Source organism: Notamacropus eugenii, chromosome 7 (genome assembly GCF_028372415.1).
Source record: "Notamacropus eugenii isolate mMacEug1 chromosome 7, mMacEug1.pri_v2, whole genome shotgun sequence".
NCBI lineage: Eukaryota > Metazoa > Chordata > Mammalia > Diprotodontia > Macropodidae > Notamacropus > Notamacropus eugenii.
In genome coordinates, this window is record NC_092878.1 from 34,925,685 (window position 1) to 34,946,123 (window position 20,439).

The 20,439-nt window shown below is 40.3% G+C and overlaps 1 protein-coding gene across 3 annotated transcripts in view; it reads right to left on the reverse strand.

Annotated features, from left to right (window-relative positions):
• CCDC88C (coiled-coil domain containing 88C) overlaps positions 1-20,439 on the reverse strand; it is a 221,126-nt gene that overhangs the window by 26,260 nt on the left and 174,427 nt on the right. For all 3 annotated transcript variants that reach the window (XM_072625525.1, XM_072625526.1, XM_072625527.1), the window contains 5 exons: positions 18,251-18,394; positions 15,681-15,867; positions 12,064-12,209; positions 7,297-7,386; positions 3,290-3,531 (listed from right to left, as the gene is read on the reverse strand). In XM_072625525.1, the coding sequence (XP_072481626.1) occupies positions 3,290-3,531; positions 7,297-7,386; positions 12,064-12,209; positions 15,681-15,867; positions 18,251-18,394 (809 nt within the window). The remainder of the gene's footprint in view (positions 1-3,289; positions 3,532-7,296; positions 7,387-12,063; positions 12,210-15,680; positions 15,868-18,250; positions 18,395-20,439) is intronic.

Sequence of the window (20,439 nt, forward strand, 5' to 3'; positions counted from 1 at the left end):
AAACCAAGAACATGGGTCCATGGCAAAGTTTTTACTCATCTGCAGAACTGTTATTAACAAAGCTCTTTACTTCTTAAAACTAATATAACGTTAAAAAAACCCCAAAACAACAAAAAAGCCAGATTCCTATTATTTTGTATCAAGTTCTTCCCTTCTTTTAATGGCTCTTTTTCCCTCTTTCCTGAGTCCATGTTTTGAGATGCTCTGAGCTCTCAGAAGGTGGCAGAGAGCAGACGAGTCTCTTACTACATCATTACGTATATTTTATACATATGTATGTTGCATATATCTATTAAATATCAAATTTAGATACTTTACAAGTACGTACTACAGCTTTAAAGAGGGAAACGCTAATCTAGGCTGTATTCCCTATATTTTTAAAAAGTAACAACAATATACGTTAGCCTGCCCACACATGGGTTAGTTTACCAAGCTAGCCTCGTTGGGCATTTAATTTCTGCAGTTTTCTCTATGGAAGTCAATTTACAATAAATAGTAAGCTGGAATGGTGGAAAGGAAGTTGGACTTGGAGACAGAGGGCCTTATATCTATTATCTTCCGCAAGATCACTTTAATGTTCCTTGTTCTGTTTCTTTATCCGTGTGTAGCTCCAGAAGCAGCTAAGGAGCATGGTGGATACAGGCAGGATGATCTGAGTGTGAATCCTGCCTTAAGCATTCATGAGCTGTGTGACTGTGGCCAAGTCACCCTCAGTTTATCTATAAAATGGGGATGATATTAATTGCTCGAAAGCAACATGAGATGTGCAGATTTGGAGACATCACCACTCCAAACAGTCACATGGGCTATTTGTACGCGACCTGTGGCAGAGCCTTCTGACCTCATAGTGCTCTGCTCAGCCACGGTTGGACACGTTGTACATTGATCCCAACATGGTGGCGCCATTTTGGTCCTCTTCAAAAATAAAGGACAATCACCCAAATGGGGAGGATAATGGCACCTACCTTAGAGTGATTGTGAGAATTAAATGATAAAACATAGAAAGTGTTTTGTAAACTTAAAAGCGCTACATAAATACTAGCTATGACCACCCATGATCCTATGGACGTCCCCCTCTGGGCCTCAGGCTCTGGACATCTATAAAATGAAGAAGCTGAATTAAATAAATGGTTTCCAAGGTTGCTTTCTAGCTCTTCATCCCCTGATGCTTCTTCTCACTCCCATCTGTCTCTTCATACCCCATTTGGGCTTTTCTTGGCAAAGATACTGGAATGGTTTGTCATTTCTTTCTCCAGTTCATTTACAGATGATGAAACTGAGGCAAATAGGGTCAAATTACTTGCCCAAGGTCACACAGCTAGTAAGTTTCCAAGGTTGGATTTGAACTCAGGCCCAGCACTTTATCCAGCGTACCAAACTGCCTGTCTATAATGCTACATCAACACATATTAAGAAACAAAAATGTTTGGATGCAGAAAAGTCAAGTTAATTTTTAAAAAGCCTTACTGGCCTAAAAAGGCTGGCGGATCCAGGTCACTGTGGCTAGAGGGCTAGTTTCGGAGTTAGAACGATCTGAGTTCAAGTCTTACCTTTGACACATACTAGCAGTTTGACCCTGGCTAAATTACTTGACCTTGCAGCAACACTGAGTAACTCTAAGTCATAGAGCAGGGGCCATCGTGTATTGGTAGAGGACATTTCAAGCTGGAAGCTCCTTATAGCAATAGAATCTTGGGTCTAGATCAAAAAGGAAAACACTCAACACTGTCAGCTTTCCTTTCCTTTTCCAAAAAGAAAAATAGTATCAAGTTTAATCCAGAATTTTAAAATGATGAGTACTGGTCCACTGCCAATTTTTACTGGTCTGTAGGAAACGTCTCTGCATCTGCACAAAGTTTTGTGCTACATCACAAGGACCAAAGTCAGAGCTGTGAATGGTTCCTCTAAGGCCATCTTGTCTAAACTCGTCACTCCAGAGATGAAGCAACTGAAGTTAGAGACAGAAAGCACCTGGCCTCAGGTCAAAACAAGTTAATCGCAGAGCCAGGGGTGGGCCAAGGAGGATCCCCTAACTCTGATTTATGCATAGGTGTGTATGCATTGATATATCTATATCTGCAGATACGTACAATCACTGGTGCAGTCACTAGGTGCATGCGTAATTATGCTGGACTAAACAATTTGCCACGTGAAAGAATAAGAATTGAGGAGATGCCCATCAAATGGTGACTAGCTGAACAAACTATGGTTTACGAACGTGATGGAATACTCTTACGCTGTAAGAAGTGATGAAAGAGATGGCTTTTGAAAAACTGGGAATGATATTTATGAACTGATGCAAAGTGTGGTGAGCACAATTTACAATGACAATGACTCACCACAATTCCAAAGGATTCAAGATGAAACACTTCCAGATAGACTCACACTGCCTTAAAATGGATGGACTTAGACTGCAGATTAAGACATTTTTTTTGGAGGGAGCACATGGAAATGTGGAAATTTGTTAGAGGAATTGAGAAGTCCGTATCAACAAGGAGAAAATTAAACTGGAGAGGAAACATGGTGTGTTGGAAAGAACACTGGATTTGCATTGGAAAGGCTAGGGGTGGGGTGGGGGGTGAGGCCTAGGCACCATCATTTATTATAATGGAGTTCGCCCCTGTGCCCTGTGCCCAACAGACCAGCAAACTAAGCATCAACTTTCTTACGTGTAACATCGGGATAATAAATGAACTTCACTACATGGTTTCTTCTTGGGAAGGTTGTGACAAAAGTGCTTTATAAACTTTATAAAGTGCTTTATAAGTATGAAGTGTCATTAGTACAAAGCAGGGAAATGTTATTTATAGACTGCTTCTGTAATACTTACCAATAAAGTTATTAAAGTGTAAAACAAACCTGGGCAGAAATTCTGTGCAGATCCTGAGGGTTCTTGCATGCATGTGAAGACGTGTTAGTTATTTACCAAGAAATATGTCATTATAAATACTAAGCAGGCATGAAAACAGATATAGGCACTCTTTTTCTTTAATGTACCAACTGGGATGGCAGCTGCAAGTATTTCTAACTCCTACCTGTTACGTAATGCTTCTGACAGAATTTTAAGACCAGCTGATACATTTATATTCTGCCATTTGGAAAAGAACCTATTGTTGAATCCCTACTTGAGCTGGAAGTGTGTACACACGCACACACATACAGACACACACAGACACAGACATACACACACACACACACACACACACTCTTCCTCTTTCTATTTATCTAATCAATCATTTAGCATATTACCTATGTTACTCAAACTGAGATCAGGGTAAAGCAGTCTTACCTTTCGCCCCAGATCCACTGTGAGCATCTCTCTCATCCTGGCTGTTTGAACCTGTAGCAGCGACGTTATCTGGAGTCTCTTGCTGCAATTTGAGATGCTGGGAAGCAGATGGGGAAGCAGGATCGGTGGACTCTGGCTGCCAGGGAGGGCTTTCGGCGGTTGATTTGGGGCGTTCTCTTGAACCCTCTTTCTTTGGTTTAATGAGTTTGACTAAGGCTTTGGCTCCAATCCAGTGGTTTTTTCTGTTTGGGAACAGATTTTTCAGGAAGAAACTACCATAAGATACCCTTAGGAACTGTGTTTCTTTGAGGTTGCTCAACCCTTCAAATACCAGTCTTGGGGCTGGGTTGATCACTGGAGATGCAGGGGAGCAAGGGTATTTATTTAACAAGCCAGGTACAGGGCTAGGAGTGGTACAGTGAGTGTCATTATTAAAACCCAAATTCCCTTCTGGCATAAAAGAGAGTTATTTCAGAGGAAATAAAGTCAATTCTCAAACAAGTGAACTAGCAGAGGGATACAGTGTTGTAATTGAAGAACGAAATGGTTATTTCCTAAAGGGACTCTGGCCTAGAATGATGAATGAAATGGAAATTAGCCTGAAAGCAATAATAATAAACAGACTAGATAATAAGCTTGTGGATAACTGAAAGCTGATTTCATCATGGTATAGTAAAAGGATTAGCCTGGGAATAAGAAAACCTAATTTGCTATCTAGCTTTGTACACTCCTTTTTTGGGTGCCTCATCTGTAAAACTAAGATATTTTATCATATAATTTTCAAATGATATGATTCCTCCTTAAAGAGATGTATTTCACAGAGGAATCACTGTTCTCTGCCACAAGTTCTTTTGACTTTACAAGAGTCTTCTGCTTGGTCAGCTCCCAGGAAACTGAAAAGGACTCAGTGAGATGGGTAAGATGAAAAGGATACAGACAAGATGCTAAATGTTGAAATTCCCTGAGGGAGAATTTCAGGAATCAGGGTTAGGTAAGACCTAGAATCTCCTCCTATCCTTAGCAGATTATATTCCCCCCAACGATAAGGTTTCACCTCCTCATCATGAGGAGATGCTTTAGAAATAGTTCACATCTATCTTATCTATCTGGCATCTCTGAGGTCCAAGGGACCAGAATTTAAAACAAAGCTATAGTGGGATGGCACCAAAAGTGCCCAATGAACTCTTGCAACAAGCCCATAGTTTGTAGGCCATTGATTCAATTTGACAAACATTATTGAACCGCCTGCCATGTTTAAGGTATCATCTAGCCATCACCGGAAATGTTCTCATGAAGTGGAAACCAACTGCAATTGCCATTTTACTTTCTGATAACTTTTAGGAAGTTTTTGCCTCTCAGTGACTTTCATTCATTGTTTCTCTTAGTTCTACTTGGACCTAAAGGGAATGAGTGAAAACTTCCTTTAAATACTTGAAGAAATCTGTCCCATCTTCCTTATGTCTCTTCTTCTCCAGATTCAACACCTACAGTTCCCCCTATGCGTGGAACAGCCAGGAGAAACCTTCTACCAATCCTGAACGGCCTCTGAGGTCTAAGGGTATCTTCTACCTCTTCACCTAGGATTTCTTTTTGGAATACACCAGTTTGTCAATGGACCTGTGCTCTTAAAATGTGATCCTCAGAATGGAACCTGACATTCTAGACGCCATCTGACTAGGGCTGATGGAGTACAACGTATCACATGAGAAGTCCTGGACGCTATGCCTCTCGATACCTAGTTAGTATTTGTACTGTGGATAGTGAGGAAACCTTTCCTTACACTTAGCTTCAGTCTCATTTGCTATATTTTCCATTCACTGGTTCTAGTTCTGGCCTCTGGGGACAAGCAGAATTCATTTTGACAAGCATTTACCAAATCTCTCCTATGAGGGAAAAATACTGTGATACGTACTAGGGATTTTCAAAGAGGAAAAAAAATAAAAAAAGCTCTGTCCTCAAGGAGCTCACATTCTATATGGAGATAATTTGAGGGCAGCGAGGTGGCGGTCAGGAATATTCCTCTTCCTGAATTCAAATGTGATCTCAGACATTTATTAGCTATGTGACCCTGGGCAAGTCACATAACGCGACAACCTACCCTCTGCAGTGATAAAAACACTTTCATTCCTTTCCTAGGACATTAATATCTGTGATCGTGTGTTTCTGAACCTAGATCATGGGTTTGAACGAACCCATCATGTCTGACCCAACTATCACAAAGACAAGAGAGCTCTATTACTATCTAGCAGACAAACAGCTGCACTGGGCCCTCCTCTGCAGGGACTCACTAACCACCACTAACCGTTCCTACTTTTGACCCTAACTGGATGACCTGTCTCCTGAAGTTTACCTGTGGATCCAAACCATCACCTCAGGCCTCCTAAAGAGGAAAGTCTGTCATTATTACCAAAGAGTCATTACTTATTGTTAATACTTATTCTTAATTATTAAGTGCTTATTAAGTATTTATTATTCAGTACTTACTAATTACCTATTATTAAATATAATAGGCTTACGATTAAGCCTGTTACTTCACTCCTAAATCTCACTTGTTCCTTCTCTGACAGGTTTCCTTCCCTTCCCAATCGGCCAAAGGGTCAGGATACCCTCCTGTGCATCCTCTCCAAATCCTTCTCCTTCTTTGTTTTTTTACCTTGAAGCAACACTTCCATTTCCTTTAAGGAACACTCTGTCCTTTCCTAACAACCTGAAGCCTGGGAAGGCATTCCTTGAGCCCTTTAACATGTCATCTACGGATGCCAGGCCATAACTTATACATGCATAGCAGTTACTTGGCACAAACATAATGCTTGCCCCTGCTAAATTCCCCAGGCCCTTCAAAGATCCTCCATTCTCACTAATTTTTATGGGTAGCACTCATGGCCAACTGCCTTCTGTATTACTTTATGTATTTATAGTGGGCTTTTCAATTTGCCTTTGCCTGGCAATTAGCAGCTTCCTTCCAAGACCCAATGCCACAAAAGAGAAGAAAGAAAAAGGAAAAAAAAAAAGAAAAAGCGGAACATGGCTAACACATGGGGATGGGATATTTCTAGCTGAATACAATTACCTAAAGTCTTCTCACCATCCTCACTCCACTCAACTGTTGGTGCCCTCTCCCTCCGCAAATAATCCTGAATTTTATTTGTGTTTACATGCTGTATCTCTAAACAGAACGTGAGTTCCTTAAGGACAGAGTTTTTAAATTTTTTTTCCCCTCTTGGTATCCCTAGTATGTATCACAGTATTATTTTCCCCATATTTAGTAAAGATTTAATAAATGCTTGTTAAAATGAATTCTGCTTGGCCCCAGAGGCCAAAACTAGAACCAGTGAATGGAAAATATAGCAAATGAGACTGAAGCTAATAGAAGGAAAAGCTTCCTCACCATCAGAATGGGCTTCTGAGGAGGTACCACATGGTCACTTTTCATCAGTGTTGTGGGGGATGAGTGAGAGCGCTGCTTCAGGGAAGGGTTGTCCTAGATGCATCTCCTGAGATTCCCTCCAACTGTGATATTCTATGATGCTTTAATAGACTTGCGCTCAAATTAGAATTGTACCTTGGGGTGGTCAATTTATATAGTTCTAACAGACATTCAAGAAGGGTTCCAGGGCTAAGGGCTGAATGGATTTCTGTGCATATTATCTTTCCAATGATAAATACACCAAGTACATGTAATTCTACATCTCCTTTTGTTGAATAGCACTTTTCTAATCTTTATCCCACTTAAATTATGATGACTCCTAGGAATATAGACCTTGAGTTTGAGGGACTGCAGAAGTCATCAAGTCCAGTGCCTTTATTTTACAGATGAGAGAAATGAGGCCAAGGGAAGTTAGTGACTTGCACCCAATGTCATAATGGTAGATTAGTGGTAGGATCCAAACTCAGGTTCTCTGACCTCAAAGACAGAGTACTTCTCTCCGTACCACAATTCTGCTTTCCTTCATAGTAAAAGCTGAAAAAAAAAAAGGCAAATAGCAATATAGTTTAAATGAACTTACTTCTTTGGAGCAGGCTCATAGAATTTATATTGATCCATAATTTTTTCTTCTAGTTTTTCTTTATGTCTTCTTAAGGCATTCAGTTTGTCTCTGGGAAAACAGCAGGAAACAAAAGGTATAAAAATGGAATTGAACTTGGTTGACCAACAGAGAAATACCAAACGTAAATACTCGGTGAAGTCTCAGCACTGCGGCCCTTTTAAATGGCTTCTTAATGTGTCCAACTCTAACTGTACTTTAATCCAAGGGAGTAAGCTCTCTTCCTCAACTGTCTGAATTTAAAAGAAAGACTAAAACCCCTGATGGCACTAGTCAGTTAATAAAGAGCTCCTGATGCCCTTGTGAGGTACATGAGACTGTACCAGACCCTTTAGAAACATTAAAAATGAAGAGACTCAGAGCAACTCAATCCTGGAAGAAAGTGTAATTAGTAAAATGGAACTCCTGACCTATGTCCACTTGAGGATGTGCCTTGGTCATGTTGGAACTGTTTTTGTTTTGTTTCAATTTAAAAAGAATCCCTAAGCTGAAACCCACAGCAGAACTAAACCAATCATGGATGAAATTCTAAGACTTACGAGATGAAAGGGACTTTGGAAATCATCTAAACCAACCCTTGAATTTTAATGATGAAGAAACTCAGAAAAATCAAACGACTTTTAATACTTAAATCTTGCTGAGAGACTAAAAGTCTCACATATAACTTGGAACAAATCATTTGACTCTTTGGGTCTCCTTTTCCTCATTTAAAATGAAGGTATAATATGGATTACTTTTTCAGCTCCAAAATTCTATAGCCTTTTTTAACTTCAAATAGTAAACTGTACTATGGTTTTACGTAAAATACCAAACAGTAGCTACAACTAAGGGGGTAGACATAGTAGAACAACACCTGGCCTGGAGTTAGGAATACTCATCTTCCCGAGTTCAAATCTTGCCACAGACACTTACTAGCTGTGTGACCTTGGCCAAGTTACTTAACCCTGTTTGCCTCAGTTTCCTCATCTGTAAAATGAGCTGGAGAAGCAAATGACAAACCACTCCAGCGTCTGCCAAGAAAACCCCAAATGGGGTCATGCAGAATCACACATGACTGAAATGAATGAACCACAAAATACCAGAAACAACGAAGTTTACATATTTTTCCCCTAGTTTATTATCTCAGCTATTATTCTCTAAGGACATATTAATACAGCACTCACTTAGCACAGATGTCAAGATTAACAAGTCCTGATTAAGTAACAATCTCCCATTTTGGCTGAATGACCGATTCCAAACACGTATGACCAAGGTCTGTTTGTGATGCAAACATAATCATTGCCTAGAATTTATAAGATATCTGGATGCTAACACGATGTTATAGACCAATCTAGATTTGAGTGGAGAGATATTTTGGTTTAATTTCCTTATGAAGTATTAAACTTGGCTTCCTAACCTCTGCCTTGAACTTCCTAAATATCCACAAATCACTGATTTGATTGTGCCACATACCCTTGGTCAAAAACTATCAAGAGCTCCCTACTGTCTACCAACAAAAATTCAGACTGGCATTCAATTCACTCTATCACTATAATCTACTTTTCTAGTCTAATTTTCCACTTTATATACCCTATGCTTTGGCTATCTTGGATTGGTTGTCATTCTATTAAAATGCTTTGCCCCTTCCTACCTCTATACTTTTGCTCATTGAGTTTTTTTCCTCACTACCACCTGTCAAAACCCCATGATACCATCTCTAACTGCTATTTTCCCAATTACAAACCATCACTATGTGCACCACAACAGTAGTATTTATTAAATGCTGATTTGTATTGTATTTAATCTCTTTGACAGATCTATACCTAGACTAGGGTGGCTGGTTTATTCCATTGATACAGACTATGACCTCTACACCTTCTCATCTTTTTAAAATTCTTCTCCATGTCCTTCCATAGCTCTTTCATAAGGAGTCAATCCAACATGGTAGAGGATTTCTTTTCGTTCCTGTGATATCTTGGGTATTCCAACGCTGCACTTAGCCTTCCTCTGTAACTCATTCTCTCTCCTTGATAGATCTATCTTTTATCACTTTTCTAGTCATACAAGTACTTGGTGATAAATCTGACTATGTTGTTATCACCGGTAACATCCTACTGCTTGCTCATGTCCACCAGAATTCTTTCTGTTGTCATTTCATATTACTTCTGATCCTAGTTCTTCTAATGCCATAGTATTTGTATCTATATAGCAGCAAGGGCGGAACAGCAGTCTTGAAGAGATGGGGTTTTGTAGCTCTGAATGATGCAAACTGGACTGATTCCCTTTTCCCAAAGTCTGGATGCAGTTCATCACACAACCAAAGTGTTTGGTCAAAATAGACAGTTACAGACTAACTCTGACGAGCTGCCCAACCAGCTGCACATCAGTCTCCTCATCTGTAAAATGAAGGTATTGGAACTGATGGTGTCTAATATCCCTTAAAGTCTTAAATTTCTGATACGACCTCAATGCCACAATAATGTAACAGAGTAGAGCTTCTGTAGCTACTCCTATTACTAACCCATCTCTGTATTTCCTCAATGCACCAAACCCTATGATGCATACACAATGAATAGTCATTAAATGTTTCCTGAATGAATGCAACTGCAAGAAATTTTTTTTAATTGCACGAAAATTTTTTTTAATTACTTTGTTTGAAAAAAATGCAAAAAACTGCACTTTAAAGGCACCTTTGGAGGAAGAAAGGCAGCTTGGTAGTGTAGTGGATAAAGCACTTAACTCAGAGTCAGAAAGATCCGAGTTCAAATCCAACCTCAGAAACTTACTAGTTGTGTGATCCTGGGAAAGTTATTTAACCTCTGTCTGCCTCAGTTCCCTTATCCATAAAATGGGGATAATAAATGCACCTACTTCTAAAGACTGTTGTGAGGATTAAATGAGATAATATCTGTGAAGTACTTTGCAAACCTTAAAGAGCTGTATAACTATCAACATTTTTATTATCATTAAAAGGCTAACAGAAAAGAAAGGGAGAATTTGTGACCTTTATTTTCAGCTGTCTGCTAGATTTCTTTTAGAAATGAACGCACGAACCAACGTGCATGGCTGATTTTTGAGCACGATCAATGTTGTGGCTTTAAAAAAAATCACTAAAACTCACCAGCTTCAGAAATGACGCTGAGTCTTTTGGACCTTGCATATAGCTTTTGTAGGTCAAACAAAGATAAATAAATTGCACCGGCAATGAATGGAAAAGTCACACTGGGGAGAGACAGGTCTCTTAGGACACCTCTGGATTCTGCCAGACCCCACAAAGAAACAGGCTGTCAGAAAGCTAATGATGTGTTAACAAGATGGGGCTCCTGACCATATGACAAAGACACCTGCTAACTATTCATGTAATAGATCTTGGTTTTAAAAAAGGGAAGGGGCGAAGGGAGCTGCATAAGTTGCCAGAATTTCCAGAAACAGAGGATTCATTCCCAAATGCCAAGTCAAATTCACCAGGGACAGAGTCAGTAAGGATTCTATGGAGACTGGTGAATAAAATCCTCCACTAGCACAGTAAGATGGTACAAAGAAATGAATGCTGAACTGACTGTCACGAGTATTAGCACTATCACCCCTTTCAGGTCCTCAAGTGTGGCCCTTTGACCGAATCCAAACTTAACAGAACAAATGCCCTTAATAAAAAGATTTGTTCGGCAAAACTTGGACTCAGTCCAAAAGGTCACACCTAAGGACCTTGAAGGCCACGTGTGGCCTCAAGGCTGCAGGTTCCCCACCTGATTAACCCTGTGACTGCAGAGAAGTCACTGGTTCCCTAAGCTATGACGGCAATGATAATATTTTACAGTTCCATCATTTTTTTCAGTTGTGTCTGACTCCGTGGCCCCATTTAGGGTTTTCTTGGCAGATCCTGAAGTGCTTTACCATTTCGTTCTCCAGCTCCTTTTATAGATGAAGAAGCTGAGGCAAACAGGGTTAAGTGAACTGCCCAGGATCACACAACTAGTAAGTGTCTGAGGTGAGATCTGAACTCAGGAAGGTGAGTGTTCCTCATTCTAGGCCTGGTGGTCTATCCACGACACCATTTAATGATGGTTATGCTACCTACCTTACAGGGCTGCTACCACAATCAAATAAGACAAAGCATGCAAACTGTTTTCTAACTTAATAGAGTATATAAACACAAGTTATTATAAAAAGGCAGTATAGTATAGCAGGCAAGGTATGGGTCTTGAAACCATGGAGACCTGGATTCCAATCTCACCTGTGACACATATCAGATTATGTGACCCTGGGCCAATCACCTAGCCTCTCGCTTCTCTACTCAATTCTTACTTATAAGTGGCACATGGTTAATATGGAAATCACAGGTATTATCAACATCACACTGTTTGCCTTTTCAAGGATTGGGAGAGGGATGGGAAGGAGAGAATTTGGAAATCAAAATTTTATTTTTTAAAAACGCAATTGGAAAATATTTAATATTAATATTTAAAAATATATATCAATTATGTTAATATTTAATATTTACACACACATATTTTAAAATGACTTTTAAAAGACTGTAAGTGGTAGAGAGGACTGACTAGCCCTGGTAGAGGGAGTTTGCTCACCTGGGAGTTCACAGGTACAGATCCTATCCCTAACCCCCCATTATTGTCAAACCACAAAGTTTCACATAAACATTGACTTCCTTCTCTGCCAGCGCAGTGGAGACAAATCCCCTTTGTAAGATCCTTGGGGTCTCCCCAGCCCTAGCCCCCCCAACCTTGGCCATACATGTACTGTTTCTGTTCCTCATGGAACTGCTCCTTGTTCTCCATATTCTGCTCCAGAAGCATCCGGTTTTGCTGACTCAGTATCTGGATCTGGTTCAGGAGGTGATGATTCTCTTCCTCCAAGTTCCCCTTGAGACGGGAAAGCAGCTGAAACACAAAACCAATGGACGCTCATAAACACTTGTCACGGCTTAGAGGGTTCCATCAGGTTCTGGTATTAAATATCCAGCCAAGAGTCTCTGGGAACAGACTCTATATTTAATGTTTGCTTGACTCCCAGTGGAGTGGGGGGAAACAAATTTCCAAGTTTAAGGTTGAAAGAGTGAAGATATCAGAGATCACAAGACAAGTGCCATCTATCTCTTTCTGTGGTGGCGGAGACTACAAGTAGACCATATGTTATAGTAAATATATTACGCTATAAAAATTATGATCATAACACCAGATGGTATTTTACCTCATTAGACACTGGCAGCTCAGGAAAAAAAAATAACAACCCATAAACATAATTAACAACAATAAGGATTAAAAAGGAGATGGAGAAATACTTATTAAGCACCTACTATCACACAGGAGCAGCTAGATGGTGCAGTGAACACAGCCTGGAGTCAAGAAGGCCAGAGCTCACATCTGGCCTCAGATGCTTATTAGCTGTGGGACCCTGGGCAAGTCACTAAACCCTGTGTGCTTATCTATAAAATGAGCTGGAGATGGAAAAGGCAAATCACTCCAGTACCTTTGCCAAGAAAACTCAAAATTGTGACAGAGTTGGACATGACTGAAAAATGATCAAACAACAATTATGTTCCCAGCAACATGTTAAAAGCTGTACAAATAGCTGACATTTGCATGCTATCTATCTCCAGAGGGAGGACAGATAAACAGAGTATTTTTTTCTCATTTTTATTTTTCTTGCTTTTTTTTTCTCCTGGCAAAAACATGGTTAACATGGGAATATATTTTGAACGACTTCATGTGTGTAATGTGAATTGAATTTCTTGCTTCTCAGTGGGTGGAGGGAGGGAGAGAATTTGGATCTGAAAATTTTAAAAATGAATTTAAAAAATTTTAAATGAATTTAAATGAATTAAATGAATTTTTAAAAATCATCTCAATGGGAAGCAAAAAGGTGAAGTAGAAAGACTTTGGGGTCTACACTAGACTTTGAGTCAAAAATAAGGATTCTTTATTCTTCCATTCACTAACCTTGTAATGCACGTTGGGTTTACCAAAACACCCTGGGGAAGCATTCTTGTTCCCAGCCCACACACTACACAACACCTGCCCTGCTGATGTGACAACAGGCAAATCCCTTCATCGTTGTCAGTCTGGTTCCTCAGCTGTCAAAAGGGAACAATTACAGTTCTGCTGCTTATTTCCCAAGATTGTTGGGAGAAAAGCTCTTCGTAAAATTTAAAGTGACAGATAAAGGTAAGATTATTGCCTTAATGACACCTTCCACTCGCAAAACTCAGAAAGATTCTCCTTCCAGTCAGAGGGAAATCTGGGTTCAAATAGTTCTGTTCAGACTTGGTTTGAGGTTTGATGATGAGTAATTTTTTAAAAATGATGATAATGATAAAAATAATAAAATAACAGCAAGAATAGCTAACACTTAATGACAAAAAACAACAGACAGTAGTTAACATTTATAAAGCACTTACTGCATACTCCACCCTGTAGTAAGCACTTTACAAAGATTAACTCATTTGATTCTTACAGCAACTTTGGGAGGTGAGCAGTATCATTATTGCCATTTTACAGGTGAGGAAACTGAGGCAGACAGACTTGCCCAGACCATAACTACAAAGTGTCCAAGGCTATATTTAAGCTTGGTCTTTCTGACTTCAGGCACCACGGAGCGACGGGGCTGGAGTCAGAAGGTCTGCTTCTTCCTGCTGGATTTACTTTTTAATGAACACAGAACTTCCCCCAAATCACTTCCCCTCTTTGTTCCTCAGTTTCCTAACCTGTAAATTCAGGATGTTTGACTGGATGATTTCTATAATTCCTTCCAGATCTAAATCTTATTAACCTATGATAATATTTTTATCCTCTGATAGATTTTGCTAGAAGTCCTGGAATTCTAGGTACCACAATTCATTTTACCTCAAGGGCCTTCTCTTCTTCATCTGTAGAATGAAGATAATAATGTTTACACCATGCACCTCATGGTAGAAGGCTGGCTTGGAGTTAGGAAGGCACAGTTTCAAATCCTGTCTCGGACACATACTAATGTGTGTCACATAACATAGTTCCTGTCTGGGCTGTTCCATCTCCCAACCATCTGTCGTAAGAGTCCTGCCTGGGAGGATTCCTCCCTGAGACCCATCTCTGCACTGCTGTGCTCACGGCCAGGAGCACCATTTCTTGAGGGGCCCCAGTCATGCTGCTTACGTATCTTTCTCATCATATTATTCTCTGGGCTACTCCACCTTCCCATCAGCAGGAGAATACCCTGATACACCCCTTCACCCCTACTTTTCAGTTCTACTTCATGTTTTAAAAGTTCTTTCCTCTTGTGGAATGGAAACTCCTTGAAAGTAGGGACCACCTTAGGTTTTTGTTATTGTTACTGTTTGTATATGTGTCCCTAAGACTTAGCATGCGCCTTGTATATAGTAAGAGCTTAATAAATGTTCTGTCTGTAAGATAAACACACTAGAGAGTAATTTTCCCTCAAATCCTAATCTGGTGGGATTTTGTTTCTCTCAAATAGTCTGAACAATCTCCATGAAAAATGATCACAACAAAAATTCCCTGTTGTAATGGCAATTTAAGGTTAATGGAGAGTGGGGGGGAAGAGTTCAACATCTTCCCCATCCATTAACAGGCCTCAATACCTTTTAATAATTTCTACTGAGGCACTGGGTCAGAGGGTCCTGCCCACTGGCTCTGAAAAGAGTATACATACTTTGAGGTGAGGTTTTACCTTGGGGATTATTTATTGGAAGTGTATGTTTGGCCAGACAAGACCCTGGGCAGCCTCTAAGAAGCCCCCTGGCTTTGAAAACCCAGATGTGGGGGCTTCTCTGTTAGCTATGTATATATGCAATGGTCAGACAGTTGGAAGTCCTGTCTGTTGGTCTTTCTGTTTGGATATTCCCTGAAGTCGAGGGTGCTGATTTTTACCCCTGAACTAAGTGAATGATATATGTGCTTGAGTAAAGTGATTGCAGACCCCTCAAAAGTAGTTTTCCTTTTAGAAAAGCAGATGTAAGAACTTGTACAGCAGGCTCTCCTGTGCATGCCGGGGTCCTTGCTGTTATACCTGATACACCACAACCTCCAAATCCGAGGATTTTGACACTTCCGTATATAAGCAATAGGTCCCCAGGCCAGCATCTCATTCCTTCTACTACCAGACAAGTTGCTTGGTAAGACGGCAGATAAGAGTGCTGAGCCTTCAATCAGGAAGACCTGAGTTTAAACCCTGCTTGTGTGACTCCAGGCACATCATTGGACCTCACTCAGCCTCAGGCTCCTCATCTGTAAAATGAGGGGCTTGGGTCCTTTTTGGTTGCAAACCTGCAATCTGATAATCCCAATTTTTAAAAGGCTCAAAAGTGAGCTCGGGCAGGGATAGTAGCAAGCTTAATAAGGTGAGAAGAGACTCACTTCACAGTGGTTATCCAGTTTGGTCATGGAGATGTCCATGCTCTGATGCTGCTCTTTTAATTCATCAAATCGGGCCTGCCAACGGTTCAGTTCTAGCTGAGAGTTATTAAGGGAGGTCTTCAGTTCCTTTGTGTGGGAGTGGAGTTCTTCATATTCTCCCTTCAGTTGGTCGTGCAGGAAATTCACTCTGTAAACAGGCAAGCCACAAAGCAAATGAAATGAGGGCAGCCAAGTGGAAAAGGAGATAAGAACCCTGGCCGTGAAGTCAGGAAGACCCGAATCCAAATCCTGACTCAGACACTTATTAGCTGTGTGACCCTGGACAAGTCACTTACAGCTGCTGAGCCTATTTCCTCATCTCTAAAATGAAGGGGTTAGACCCAAGGACCTCTAAAATCCTTCCTTACTATAAATAGATGATCCTATGACCTACAACCCAGGAAGGTCTGGGTTCCATGCCTGGCTTTACCAAAAATAACCTGTGTGAACTTTATCAAGATGCATAGCCTCTCTGGGCCTCAGTTTCCTCAGATGTAAAATAAGACGGCTGGACCAGAGGCTTTCTAACAGCCCATTTCGGCTGAGCCATGCCAAGTTGCTCCTTTCTAATTCACAGGCAAAAATGAGTGATGAGAAATGAAGGTGTTTTGTATCTGATAGGTGATGATGTAAATCTAAATCTATAAATACTTGTCAAGCAATTAGTATGTGCAAGGCTCTGTACTAAATGCTCAGGATGCACAAACAAAAATCAAACTCTCTCTTGTAATTACCATTACTGCTAATGTTAACCTCTAACTGGACTCATCAGAAAAGGTTTGCCTTTTTTAAATGTACAAAATTGAGCATATGGCACATGAGTACAAATGGTTCTCCTGGAATTGAGATTTTTAGGAGGCTTTGCTGCTAAAACAAAACAAAACAAAAAACCTAGTGTTTTGCATGATGGAATAATGTCTGAATTTTTTAAGGAGAATTTAAGGAAAATTAGATGAGTACTATTCAAGGGAAAAAAATGTATTGAGAATTTGGATATGAAACATTTCTTTCTCACCATCTGCTGACAAAAAGAGAAATAGTGAAAGTGCCCTCTTCATTAGACTGGGAGCTTCCGGAGGGGACTGTCTTTTGCATCTTTTTGTATCTGGATCTTAGGCACAGTGCCAAGCACATCACAGACGATTAATAAATGATTATTAATTGATTGAGAATTGACTGGGTGGGGAATCTGAAACCTTGAGGCCACATGTGGCCTCCAGACCACAGGTTCCCCTTCCCTGGTGTAAACATACCCTTAAAGGCTGGGTGGGACAGCCACTGACCACTGGCCAGTCCTATCTTATAGTTTAGCCAAAGTCCTAGCACAAAGTCAAGGTTGTATCTATAAGGTTACTGGGTTACTTGGACTGAAAATTTGTTATTTCAACGCTAAGTAAATGTAACCTACATATACTTTTCCCTCTATTTCCCTAGACCTATTTCATCTAAACACACCTACAACAGGATAAGATGGAGCAGCAAAATCTCAGTTGTTTTTGCACTCACTTGAGAATTTAGACACTTTGATAAAAAGGGACATGGAGAGAGTAATCAGGGGCCCCCTTGGTCGATCCATGGTTCTTTCTTTCCCACATAGTGACCAAGAGAGTGGATGACCTTCCAGGGGCATCTCTGATATTTGTGAATGACATCCTCCTCTTTCTGGTTCCAGCTTTTTGTTTCCTCCCCTAAATTAGAGGTTCTTAACCTGGACCACTATGAACTTGCTTTTAAAAACATTTTGATAATGGTATTTCAATATACTTAATTTCCTTCTTAAATCTATGTATTTTATTTTGTGAATTTAAAAATATTATTCTGAAAAGGGGCACACAGATTTCATCAGATTACCAAAGAGGTCTACAATACAGAGAAACTTAAAGGATAAAAAGCCCCAGGTCCAAGTCCCTTCTTGAGGACAGCCTCATGAAATACCTCTGGTTCTCTCTTACCCTCCTCATCCTTTCAAAATGACACACAGCTCCATTTTAGACTTTTTTTTTCTGGACTTCGGAGGAGTGGATAAAAAAGGAGTGAACTTTTGGTGATGAGTTTGGAGAGGGGGTATCATTAGGAACTGCCTTAAGCTCTGATAATTAAATTTTCAGCATGAGCAGAGACACACCTTGGAAACTAATAAACGTTAACAAGTTCTGGACTGACTTGTCATCTAGACTTAATCCAGTAATGGAGAAAATATTCACAATGTAGGCTAAACTTAAAAAGCATGTCTTGAATTTTCAGAGATCTGGTTGTTAAATATTTACCAGCATACCCCTGGCTGTCATCGCTGGGTGAAAAGACAGAGAACCACGTGTAAGCACGGGCTCTATGCATATCCATAATCTACAAAAACAGATTACCTGTCAACAAGTACACACAGTCAAGATAAAGAAAGGACAAGCTACCATGAGGGGGATTACTAGGACACTGCTTAACCTATTCCAAATAAGACTCATGATCAGTTGCATGATAAGAGGTTGGGGGATGATGCCGACTGGCTTTCTTCCACCATCCAATGTGAAGCTCACCTGTTCAACTCATCCCTTAGCTTTTGGTTTTCTCCAGAAGCAATCACATTTGTTCTCTTTTCCTGCTGCAAAGCTTCTCTCTCTGCCTTTAAGATGCTCTCCAGCTCTTCCAATTCGGCTTTCTGTTTCATCATGCCACTGTACCTGTTGGAAAGAAATGCGTTCCATTTAGACATTTTGTGAAAAAGGGAGAGGGAGTTATCAGGGCCCCCGTGTCCAATTCTTCTTTCCCAGGTGGTGACCAAGACAGCGGACGCCCTTCAAAAATTAACTTTCCAGAGGCATCTTTCCTCTTGTTTTTGGTTCCAACTCATTTCCCACCCCCACTCCTCCAAATACAGATCTTTAACCGGGAGGACCATGAACCTGCTTTTTAAAATATTTTGATAACAGGGCTGTTGTGAGGATGAAATAATATATTTATTATTATTCTTAAAGCACAAATATAAAGCACTTTGCAAACTTTAATGCACTATAAAAAATATTAGCCAGCAGTAGTAGTAGTAAGCATTTATTGAGCTCCTACTATGCTCCAGGAAGTACTGGAGTCAGGAAGACCTGGGTTCAAGTTCTCCCTCTGACATAAACTAATTCTATAACCATGGGCAAGTCACTTAACTTATCAGGACCCAAAACAACTCTCTAAGGCTGTAAGTCACAGAGAAGGCTGATCTGTATTGATGAGTGAGTTTCCATATTAGGAATGTCCTAATTAAACATTGATGAAATCACAAATGGGGTATAGGGTGACAGGCACTGTCACATACAAAGACAAAATAAAATCATTAACAACACGTACGAAAAACGAGAAAATGTAAAATACAAACAAGGTAACTATAATCACAGGCGGTGTGGGGGGTTATAACAGCAACACATACTTAAGCTGTTCTCCAAAGTGGCAACAAGGAGGGGTACAGGTTATCTATTTTAGCAAACATTTTTATTGAGTGCCAAATGTTTGTAGAGCACTGTATTAAAATTAGGGGACAGAAAGTTTAGATGAGATACAGTCTTGGCTCTCACGGAATTTGCAGTGTAGGAGAAGGATGTTCCATACACAGATAACTTAAAAAAATGAGACCTGTGATTTCATCAATTCCTATAAGGAATATCCCTCTAGAAATACAACACAGAGTCTTAGAGACTTGCTCAGGGTAGGGCTTCTTAAACGTTTTTCTACTCTCGATCCTTGCAGCACTTCTTAAACTGTGAGTGGTGACCCCATACGGATTCATGACCCACAGTTTGAGAAGCACCGGTTAGAGCACAGAGAGGAACTTACATAACTGGCTCAGGGTCATACAGTTGAGAAGTAATGAGTATAGGCCTTAAACCCGAGTTTTCTTGATGGTAGGAGTAGTTCTATTATACCATCCTCAGTACAGAGAATCAGAACACGTATTTAAATACACATCTCTACATTAGAGAGAAACAAAGTGCTATGTGAAGTTTGGGGGGTAGGTAATTCCTGTAAGTTAAGGGTGGAAATTGTTCATTCTTCATTTTCAGAGGACCAATGACATTATAGGATGAGGTCTTGACCTGCTAAAAACTGGATTTAAGTGAGGCAGAGTTGTACAAAGTCATCTCCCTCACTCTCTCTTCCACAGTCATCCAAGTTCAGTTGCATGACAAAAGTCAAGACAAGTGGTGATGACCCAGGATGCAGTGGATGACCTCGGCATCTTCAATGTCTAACCAAGCTCTAAGTGCTCCACAGCTGCCTTCATGACCCATTGATATAAACTGTTCTCATCTACCCAATCCATCAAGGGAAGTCTTCACGTGGGGGAGACACTCCCCCTTACTCACTGCCTGTTGGTTACCCTCAACCTGGTTTTGCCCATCTCATAGACGGTTTTACCAGGGTGTAGTGACAGTGTATGCTACAGCTTCTTGGAGCTACAGGTGAGAGTTAGGTGAAAGGTAGACACCAAAGGTGGAGGAGCAGCCCCGAAAAGGTCTCAGCAAGCCATCACACTAAAGGTGCTAGTGCTCCTTCCTACCTCATACACCCCTGGTAGAAATAAAATAAGTGAAGAAGAGACCTATTAAGGGTGTGCATGTAGGGGAGATCTTAGGCACTGGGAAGAGAAATGAACATGGATGCAAAAAAAAAATTTAGGACACGTGGTGAAAAGGCTACAGTCCAATTTTCCTGAAATATACAATACATGATAAGGAATAAT